General features: G+C 31.4%; 1 protein-coding gene across 3 annotated transcripts; it reads left to right on the forward strand.

Moving 5' to 3' along the window:
* The first annotated feature begins 642 nt into the window (after positions 1–642).
* On the forward strand, positions 643–10,731 carry LOC139487621 (non-selective voltage-gated ion channel VDAC2-like). 3 transcript variants are annotated; one of them, XM_071272539.1, is made up of 9 exons: positions 643–824; positions 3,081–3,149; positions 3,829–3,963; positions 4,540–4,660; positions 7,025–7,135; positions 7,595–7,711; positions 8,282–8,432; positions 8,822–8,879; positions 10,324–10,731. In XM_071272539.1, exons 2-9 carry the CDS (start codon positions 3,086–3,088, stop codon positions 10,413–10,415), a joined length of 849 nt encoding a protein of 282 aa, XP_071128640.1. In that variant the 5' UTR covers positions 643–824; positions 3,081–3,085; the 3' UTR covers positions 10,416–10,731. The 3 variants fall into 3 exon arrangements, with proteins under 3 accessions (XP_071128640.1, XP_071128642.1, XP_071128641.1); XM_071272540.1 differs by lacking the exon at positions 643–824 and adding an exon at positions 847–1,035; XM_071272541.1 differs by lacking the exon at positions 10,324–10,731 and having other exon boundaries at positions 720–826; positions 8,822–8,887.
* The last annotated feature ends 387 nt before the right edge of the window (positions 10,732–11,118 follow it).

The following is an 11,118-nucleotide window of genomic DNA, read 5'->3' on the forward strand; positions in this document are numbered from 1 at the left end:
TTTACTGTTTATTCATGTGAAAATAAAAACGAAATTCATTATAAAAAAACTTTTTTTTTTAGCATAATGTATGATTTGAAAATGTATTGGAATCAGTTTGATATTTGATGTCATTTCTGTTATCCTTTCAATTCTCATTGGCTGTTACGCTGGAGTCTTCGAAGTATGTAAGAGTTCAATTTCAAGTTTCAGTTCGATACTGTATTCGAGTCTAGTTACAGCCTACAGTAAAATCAAAGAAAAGAAACTTAAGTAAGCCTTGAATTAGGAATACAGGTATGTTTTTGAGCTATAAAACCAGGTTTATCCACCATTTTCTACATTAGAAAATGTATTACCAAGTCATGAATGTGACAGCCATCTTTATTCCGTTTAATGTGTTTGAACTGTTGATATGCCGTTTGATTAGGGATTTCAATTTTGAAATTTCATCGTTATTTTAAAAATTTTATTTTACCTTTTTTGTATGAAAAGGAAATAATTGATACCCGAGAATAGTGTGAACAGGTTCTTTGTGGTATGTTTGCGGGATCAGTATACTTTTTGTGTGTGTAATTACTGGTTCCTTATACAAAGTATTAAGCATGCATTATATGAACTCAAACAGGCTCCTAGTTTTTATACAATATTTAAGAGGTTATCAAAATAAAAACAAATTATGGTATAGCGGTTGAAGTTTTAAAACATAAGTTTACACATTTCGTGTGACATATAAAATGCAGTATATTAAAAAATATATAAAATAATCGGAACCGGAAACTGCGTTAAAGTGACCTTGATTACTCTCTTGTCCTCTCTGCAGAAACGGAAAGAAGCGAAAAAGCGTGTAAGCATAAAATATTTAGTAAGAGCATCAGTTGTATGCATGAAAAGGGGGTTGGTTAAAACATCAAGACAACAGCTCTTAAAATCAAGCAAAAACATTAACCAATTGATGCGAACAACGAAGGGTTAAACTAAAGAATGTCGCAGTGTCTGACCTCAACGAAGTCGAAGGGATATTTCGTCACGGAATAATTTATCACTAACAAATTAGTACGAGATTACTCTGACGTCCAACGGCTTTTTTGCCAGACAAGCTGGAGCCGTGAATCGTCAGAGCTCGTCCCACATTAAAAGTAGGATATTTGCCAATCCAAAATAGATGCGCTGCTTCGTCGGGTATAAATCGGGTATCAATTTGTTCATTTTTCATTTATATAAATCTCTTCATTTATGTAAGTTTCACCTACCTGCCACCCTTAATTTTCTCATATCTAGACAGTTTTCACAGTGACCCATAGATTCTGGCATTTTAACTTTCATTTTCACGTGACAAGAAAAAGGGATGATTTATGCAAATGCATAATCGAACACCTAGTTCATTTAGGATGCAAGTAATCTAAATGTCCGAGAGCTTCTGATTGTTATCGTGGTTGGCACTAAATGCTTAATAACGATCTCATGTAAAGGAGGTGAAAAAGTATAAATATTTGCATACATTTATTTGAATCCCGAGGTCATGAAGTCTCTGCAACTTGACATCCTTTTGAAAATAAAAGTAAAAATGACTGATTCGATGGGTCACTGTGAAAACTGTTTAAATAGGGAAAAATAAAGACAAGTAGGTGAAATTTACATAAATGAAGAAAAATAAACAATTTGATACCCGATTTATATAATTCCAAGGCCCTTGGTTGGCACCAGAAGTGATGAAACAGCGCATCTATTTTGGATGGGCAAATATCCACTTTTTGATATGGGTTGAGCTCTGACGTCCCACTGCCCCAGCTTGTCTGGCAAAATAGCCGTTGGGCATCAGAGTAATCTCGGACTATAACAAATACATGTATATGGAGAAACAGTGACAACTCACCCCACTGCCAACTCGGCCCAGGCCAAATCAACCATCTTTTTCTTTAACTCGTCCCACACCAAATCGCCTCACTTTTTCATCAAATCACCCCCCTCAATATAATTTCTCTGGTTAATCTACTCCTTAATAAAAGGGTCCCATCACGTTTAATTACGTTTATTCCAATTAATTATGATATTTTAAAAGCTATCTAGTTTATTTCTATTTTGCAATAACGCCAAAGCTATCTTTATTTGTCAGGACTTCAAAAGAAACCTTTGGCAGAACATTGAGATATTTTTTTGCCATGAAATCTTTGACTGCTCTAAATTTTTGGCATAGGAAGTTAGTCCAAATAATTATGACGGCTGGAAAGGCTTTTTTTTATTTTTTTTGCTTCATTTCAAATCAAAGAAATAAATAAATAGCCTTTCAGTTCCAAGGTGTCATAATTATTTGGACTTTAAAGATAGAGTGCTTGTCAGTCATTGTCAGTGCAAAATATTTACATAAATGTTCAAATATAATAATAAAATAAGTTTTGATTTCATCTGAGATGTACAATAATACAATTATCTACTTTGATATCAAAATTAAGTATCTACTTTGAATTTTGATGTCAAAATGGTTTCACTTCTTGAGAGTATAAAAAAGACCTTATCTTAATTTGAAAATTTGTGTCCCATGACCAGAGAATCTGCGCCTATTGAACTATTAACGTCATTCAACAATCATTTTTCCATCGTAGCGTCAGACAATATCTATTTTGATGTTATATATTGTGGGGAACTTTTTTTTTTGTGCCAGTAATGGCAGAAAAGTAAATACATTTTATAAGGTGTATAAATTAAATATTCTGGCAAATTTCAGGTTGATTGTATTTTATTGATGTTGGTATTTTATTCCCATGGAAGTGAAGGATCTTGGGGAAATCAGTGAAACCATTTTTTACTCCAACACCTATAGGGACTGTAATGATATAATGTGCAATGTAAGAAGAGATTTTTAAGATCTTTCACCACATTATTTTGTGTCAGAAACCAGTATTATGTCAAAAAAATTTGATCACAATCTAAACTCAGACATTTTCAACCTTGAATATATATTGTGTTAAAAATTGCCCCAACTGCTCATGGTTTCGACCTCTGCAGTCGTATCAGGATGGCTCAGCAAAGCATTTTTTTTAATAGTATATGATCATACCTCTCATTCTACATTTATATATAATTTATTAATTTTTTCTTAGGTAAAATGGCACCTCCATCATATTCCGATTTAGGAAAATCTGCCAGGGATCTCTTCAGTAAAGGTTACAGTAAGTACTTTTTGATATCTTTGTTTAATTGCATTATTTTTGTTATCTTCATATAAATATTTGTAAAATTTCTGACACCCATTAAACCAATGTAATAACAAATATTTCTGGGCAGAAATTAAGTTGACAAATCCAACACCAGACAACACTTAACAATTGTCAAACTACTAGTACGAAGACCAATATTCAGACACTATTCTTATGTGTCTAAACAAATTTTGCAAAACTTACTAGTTTGGTGCATCAGACTTGTAGCTAACTGTGCAGACTGTTACATAGTTTAGGGTCTTTGAAATTTGTTTAAATTTTGTCCAAACGGTAGATGTCTTTTAGCAGTATTTTTTTTTGGACAACAATATGAAAAGTTAAAGGGGCATTAGCTGTCATATTCATGTTCACAAAGTTGACTCAAATTCTCTTAATGGTTATAACTATTTTCCTAATTATCAAAAAGTAAAACAATTTACAATTCATGGGATTGATAATATATACATTGTATATCAGCATTTCCTGTGTAAATGTATTTTAGCCCTGATGCTATCTAATTAACCATCCCAATGACCTTTGAAGAAAATACATAAGTCAGCCTATATCTGACAGAAAAATAATAGATTTGTGTGTTTAATTATTGTTAATAGGCATTAGTAATTTATTGTGTATGGTTGATTATATTTTTCAGACTTTGGAACCAACAAACTAGAGGCTAAAACAAAAACAGATAGTAAAGTAGAATTCACAAGTAAATTAGACCACAATCATGATACTGGTAAAGTTGCTGGTAGTTTAGAAACCAAGTACAAATGGAAAGATTACGGTAAGTTTACTTTCAAATCACCCTTGAACCCTTGAACTTTGATTTATTGACCTAAACAAAATATATTCACAGACCTAAACTAAATAATCAAGTGTTTGACAAGCTTGTCACTTGCCAATGGTTTAATGAAAACCTATTTATATTTAAATCATGTAAAATATTTATGTAAACTGTTTGTTATGAAAATACATCAGTTGTACATGTGTATAATCAACTGTAGGCCTTGACACATGCTTTGGCCATTATGTATGTGATGCATAAGTTATATATAATCAACTGTGAAGGAAGTAGGTCATGAATCAGCTTGCTTGGCTTTTTTTTGTGTGATGGGGTAGATGTGGTAAGTCAAGTGTGACATGCATTTTGTTGTAAAGATTTCTTATTTTAGAAAATTATTCAAGTATGAAGAAACAATTTGTTTCTCCTTCTTGATAAGTCATTAAGATAGATACTTAAAATGTTTAGAATAAATAAAAATAAATACCAATGTGTACATTACAATACTAACTTGTGAATGATAATAGTTAACTGTGGCATTGCTATCTAGAATTGAATTATTCCTGATATTTTTTCTAGGATTAACATTCAAAGAAAAATGGACAACAGACAATGTGTTAAACACAGAAATAACTGTTGAGGACCAAATTGTTCAAGGTTTAAAATTAGCATTTGACACAACATTTGCTCCACAGACAGGGTAGGTAAAACAAATAAGGTCATATCAAGCACTAGAATTTGACAGGGAAGTTAAATAGAAACTTTTAATGCATACATGTAAATGTTTCTTAATGTGAAAAGATTTCCCCCTTGAATGACTGCAGATGAGATATTATTATAGAATACATGTACCTTAACCCAGTTAACAATAGATTAACCAAAATTGAAAATTGTAATACTGATACCAGAAAGTCCCAAGATGAGAATCAAATGTTTTTTTCAAAATCAATTAAAAGCAATAGACCTGGAATATTATGTTCTTCTGTATCAGTCTGCGACGTTAAGCGGTAGCCCGAAGCCTGTGTCTAGTTTAAATAAGCTCGGACTAAGCTAGTTAACGTACGCTGCCGATAGTCCAATATAATTTTTTATATTACATGGAGAAAAAACTCTATATTTTTGAAAAGTTATATACACTTCCAGATACAAAATTGTAACCTCAGAATGCAGGATTTTACATCTAATATTCCAAAATTTTCTGGGGGGGGGGCATTCCCCCAACCCCCCCTAGCTGGTTCAGATCACTTCGTGATCCTCACCAGTGACACAGATTTTATTCAGTCCAGTACATATAAATTCGGGCTAGTAATTTTTTTTTTTAACTAGCCCATAGTACTTCAAATAGTTTTTGGCACAGACTGCTGTATATTGTAAAAGATCATAAATCAATTTGATGTTATTCCCAATAAAACATCCACTGATGAAGCCAGTTTGATTTGAATCAATCAGTTTGTTTAAAACTTTTAAATCTTCTAGAAATAACCCCTGAACCAATTTTGTATACAGTATTAAGCAAGGAGATATATCATAATAGGTCTCCAATTTTCGAGTAAATGTCTTTGTCTTTTGGTAAGCTCGCTATGATTCCCTGCCACTGATAAGGGTCCTAAATTTTACCCATAATTTAAAGATTTCATTATTACAACCAAGTTTTAAGAAACAGCTGACTATTTACAGTAAAATAAAGATCATCATTACAAATCTCATGTATATTTTCAAAATTATAAACCAATGCACCGTACTGTTTTTATACGACAGCATTTCCAAAATCTTGAACTACATACATAATCTGATCATAAAAAACAGGACTATCCACATTAGGTCCATATAATGATAAAAGTGTATGTTTCTGTTTATCTTTTATAACATCTAATGTTGAGTAATTGTCATTCAAGTCTTTTCTTTATTAGCACTTCAAATTCAAAATTATTAAACAAGATTGATAAGCCTCTTGAATTAAAGGAAAAAGAAGAGAAAAACATTTAGAATCCCACATGGATCGCTGAAAGCATATTCAATTTCAATAGTAAAATGCTTATCTTGTAAGCAGTATATGTATTTTTTTGTTTTCAGTAAATTAAACACTTCTTTTGTTTTTGCACTATCCCGCAAACCCTGGCAATTTACTGTTAAAAGTTTCACAGACCCCTTAAGGTAAATACATTTACACAAAACATGTACATACCAATATTCAATATTTCATCAGGCAAACATGCAAATGGTCTTTAAATAAATGTTGAAATACTGAATAAAAGTCCAAACTCTTTTTTGTCGGAAAAAATAGTTAAATACATTGGGATCAATGAAGCATGATTGACTGGAGCAGGCCCCCTTAGTTCAGTCAGTCCAAAAAGTGAGAAATAGCGATCCTACATTCCGTAGTCTACAGCGTCCACAAATATTCACTCTGTGGCAAAGTTTTTGAAATTTTACTAACTTTCTTAAACTACCCTTGATTTCTACCAAACTTGTACAGAAGCTTGTTTATGATCATAAGATACAAAAAAATGTAGTATCCAGAAAAAAATTTGTTAAAACAAAAAATCCTGTTTATCCATATTTAACTTATAAATGGACTTAGTTTTTCAGCCAGGTAACAGAAGCTTGTTTATGATCAAAAGCTAGTATTTATAAGGAAATTTTGTAAAAATATATTTCATGTTTTTCTGTAAGTTAATTAATTATGTATGTAGTTTTCTTCCATTTAACATTACATACAATCTGCAGTTAAAAGTTCCTAAACCATTTATTAGCTTAATAAAGTAGGCAAGACACTGGGTGACAAGGAACCCTCATACATTTTTTCTTTTGAAAGAAAGAAGCAAAGTTAAAGAAGTATATGTAAGTTGGCAAAACAAAGAAAGTGGCAATAATAGATTGTTTTGGCAAAGAAGTGGCAAAAAATAGAATTGACCCAGAGAAACCCTGACTGTAATTAGACATTTTGTATGAACATCCTTAGTCAAGCTTGTAGAAATGAAAAAAATTATTTTAAAAAAAAAACGAGGAGTTAAATTCTGCATGTATCATTTTAGATGTATATATGACAAACTTTTTTTTTCAGAAAGAAGCAGGGAACAATTAAGACTGGATACAAACAAGATTATGTAAATATGGAATGTGATGTTAACTTTGATTTTGCCGGACCAGCTGTGAACGGTGCCTTAGTATTGGGGTAAGGTTATAACATGTAATACGGCTCACCCAAACATTCAATTGTAAGGTGGGCTTGCTGGTGAAATAGATAAGATAATAGCTCTGTTATATCACAAAATTGTTGTGGGCAATTGCAAAAGGAAAAACTTCAATTTTTGTACAAACTATTCTGTTTAGAAGATCATTTTCTTCTACCACATACATAATAGACCTCTTAACTCAAATGGCTCAATAGGCAAGCTAATTTTAAGCTTAATTGGTCCTGCAGTGCCAGTACTTCACTGGCCTGGTGACCAGCAGGGGAGTCCTGTTTAAAACACTCCAGTTTGAACCAACAAAAATTGCTAAATGCACACACAATATATGATTCATGCATTTTCCAATAAAATATAATTCTCTTTATGACTAATTATATATAATGATATGTGAAACTGATGTGAAATTGATATTGTAATGTTAAATCCTCTTTATATGACAGATATAATGGCTGGCTTGGTGGATACCAGATGAGCTTTGATACTTCCAAATCAAAACTTTCCAAGAGCAACTTTGCTGTAGGTTACTCTACTGGTGACTTTACACTCCATACCAATGTGTAAGTATTGGTTCATTATATATTTATTTTACCTCCTATAGATTTATAGAGATATGATTGGTTAAAGGACTACATGAGGTCACTGTATATTTGATATAGGGTGTCCTAAAAGTATAGGGTTAGTTACCACATGGGTAGCGATTAAAATCATACAAAATATGTATTATAAAAGGAAAATTTAAAAGATTTTTTTGGATTAACTACTAGAAATAAAACAAAATGAAAGTCATAGAAAATGGTGTTAAGAGTCAAATTTGCTTCATAACTACTTTTAAGTTTGAAGGCACATTTTCCTTTTCCTCACATGAAGTTCCATAACATATTAGTCAATTAAGATTAATTTTGTCCTTTCAGCACACCTAAAAGTGGTGTGTTCACATTTTTTTGTCATCGCATTGGCTTAAAAATATGTATTGGCCTACGACAGGGATATGCTTCTGATAAACAGTATTGTGAAATTAAGCATGGGTGTCTAGAGTAGATATTTTAGACTTGTGCATCTTTTTATCTTAAAAAAAATAAATATTAATGTTATGCCTGTGTTTGAATAATGAATGATTTAAAATATAGAAATGATGGAGCTGAATTTGGTGCATCTATTTACCAACGAGTCAGTGATGATTTAGAGGCCGGAGTCAGCCTTAACTGGGCTGCAGGAAGTAACGCTACAAGATTTGGATTGGGGGCCAAATATGTATTAGACCGGGATTCTTCAGTCAGTGTATGTATTCATTATGACAAAGTTAGAAATGTATTCCAGTCAGTTCTAAATAAGTTTTAGTACCAATTTCTGCTTTTGATTTTTATCTGGCCGTCTGCTCCAGTGTGAGTTATTGTCATAACATGGTGTTTTTCACCCATTAATTTGTACAAAAATCTGCTCCTCTGCAACCACTTGGCTAATCTGAACCAATCTTGGATATGATTTTGAAAAAGTTTGTCTTTATGCATTACGGTGGTTGGAAAAACATCTTCACGAACATTTTACAAAGTAACAGGATTATATCAATCAAACACAATCTAAATACTTGGAAATCTGTTACATTTATACACTATAGCATTGGCTAGGTTATAAAATTTCATTATATGAGACCATGCTTTATATTGTAGTTGAAAGTAAACAACAGCAGTCAGATTGGAATGGGATATTCCCAGAAATTAAGAGATGGTATGTAAAAAGTACATGTGATGAATTGCTTTTATGTTTGTTCTGAACAATCACCTGCCATTTATAGAAACAAAAATCTCAGTGGAATAAAAAAACCTACATGTAATATTAATGAACTTTCCCAGTTATTTCACTAACACAACCAGTACAAATGCTAAATAACTTTTTGTGTAATTAAAATTACAATATTGGTGGTGTCATTAAACAAAAATTACAAGTCTTGCAGAAATAAATACTAGACATAGGCATTGGACTAGTGATATTTTGGACTATTTATCCAGGTATAATTTCAGCGGTTAGAATATCATAGAATTTTTGGAGTGTATTAGAATAAATTCTAGATTATGTAACCAAAATATTTAAATGCTAAGTATTGCATTTGAAGAAGCCTCATACTAGCTGGTTCACATTTTTATCCAAAATGGCAAAGTTTGTAGCACAAAAGACAGTAATTGAAATGATGTTTAAAATAACATTAAAAAATGAAATAAATGTTATTAATTTCATTTAAAAAAAATCTATAATTCTAGTGTCATCAATTACATTTAAAACAAAAAAAATAAAGGTAATTTGATGGTACATACTAATCCTTACCTTATAATGACTTCACAGTTCAGCTAGAGATACTACCTATACCTACACTCTCAATACAATTGGCTGTAAATGTTATTAATAACTTAGGCCCTATACCTACACACTCGATACAATTGGCTTTAAATGTTATTAATAACTTAGGCCCTATACCTACACACTTGATACAATTGGCTTTAAATGTTATTAATAACTTAGGCCCTATACCTACACACTCAATACAATTGGCTTTAAATGTTATTAATAACTTAGGCCCTATACCTACACACTCGATACAATTGGCTTAAAATTTTTTAATAACTTAGGCCCTATACCTACACACTCGATACAATTGGCTTTAAATGTTATTAATAACTTAGGCCCTATACCTACACACTCAATACAATTGGCTTTAAATGTTATTAATAACTTAGGCCCTATACCTACACACTCAATACAATTGGCTTTAAATGTTATTAATAACTTAGGCCCTATACCTACACACTCAATACAATTGGCTTTAAATGTTAATAATAACTTAGGCCCTATACCTACACACTCGATACAATTGGCTTTAAATGTTATTAATAACTTAGGCCCTATACCTACACACTCAATACAATTGGCTTTAAATGTTATTAATAACTTAGGCCCTATACCTACACACTCAATACAATTGGCTTTAAATGTTATTAATAACTTAGGCCCTATACCTACACGATCAATACAATTGGCTTTAAATGTTAATAATAACTTAGGCCCTATACCTACACACTCAATACAATTGGCTTTAAATGTTATTAATAACTAATGTACTAAACTAATACTTCATGGTTTATATAGTTGTAACTAAAATACTTGCATTTCTTTTTAGGTGTTAAACTTACTCTGTCAACTCTAATAGAAGGCAAGAACTTCAACCAAGGAGGTCATAAAATAGGACTTGGTTTAGATGTAGAGGCATAAGTGATATTCATGCAGACATTGTGTTGTTTTTTATTTTAATTTGCATTTCCAGAATGCATAGGTGTCTTTATTCCAAGATTAATAAAGCAGAAAGACATGATGATCTAAATGACTGAAATAAATTGAAATAAATTGATTTAACATTTTAAGTTTTATTAGCTTGAGACTGTTGTGAGAGGTTCTATATATATCAGGATTAAAATATTTGTTCAAATTTATAACCATTGTTATCATGACTACTAAATGCATCTGCCTAACACTATCATGTCTTTTATGTATATCTATGTATTCTGAGAAAATAAACATGTGATTGTGATTTTTTATCATTTCTTCCAATTTGTGATTGAAATATCAAATATCCTTTTCAATAATCTATGAGCTGTTGACAATAATTAACATCTGATATTGGTCCATACTTGCTTTGAAAAAGTTTCTGTTCACAATTTGAATTTGACTGATAGTTCAAAGTGATTTAAGGGCAAAGTAGAGCAGGCTAGTAACCAAAATATGCAAAGGTTTGTCAGTCAACCAACACCATACATCAGTTCTAAAGTATTAAAAATATTAAGGTTGGAAAAAAGTGATGAATAATTGACTTTTGTGGGTGTATCAATATTTGTGAATTAAGGAAAAGTTGTGTTTTTGCAGATATTTAATTTTGTTTTTAAAATCAGCATACACTTTTATATAGAACATTTGTACT

This window comes from Mytilus edulis, chromosome 9 (genome assembly GCF_963676685.1).
Source record: "Mytilus edulis chromosome 9, xbMytEdul2.2, whole genome shotgun sequence".
NCBI classification, from domain to species: domain Eukaryota; kingdom Metazoa; phylum Mollusca; class Bivalvia; order Mytilida; family Mytilidae; genus Mytilus; species Mytilus edulis.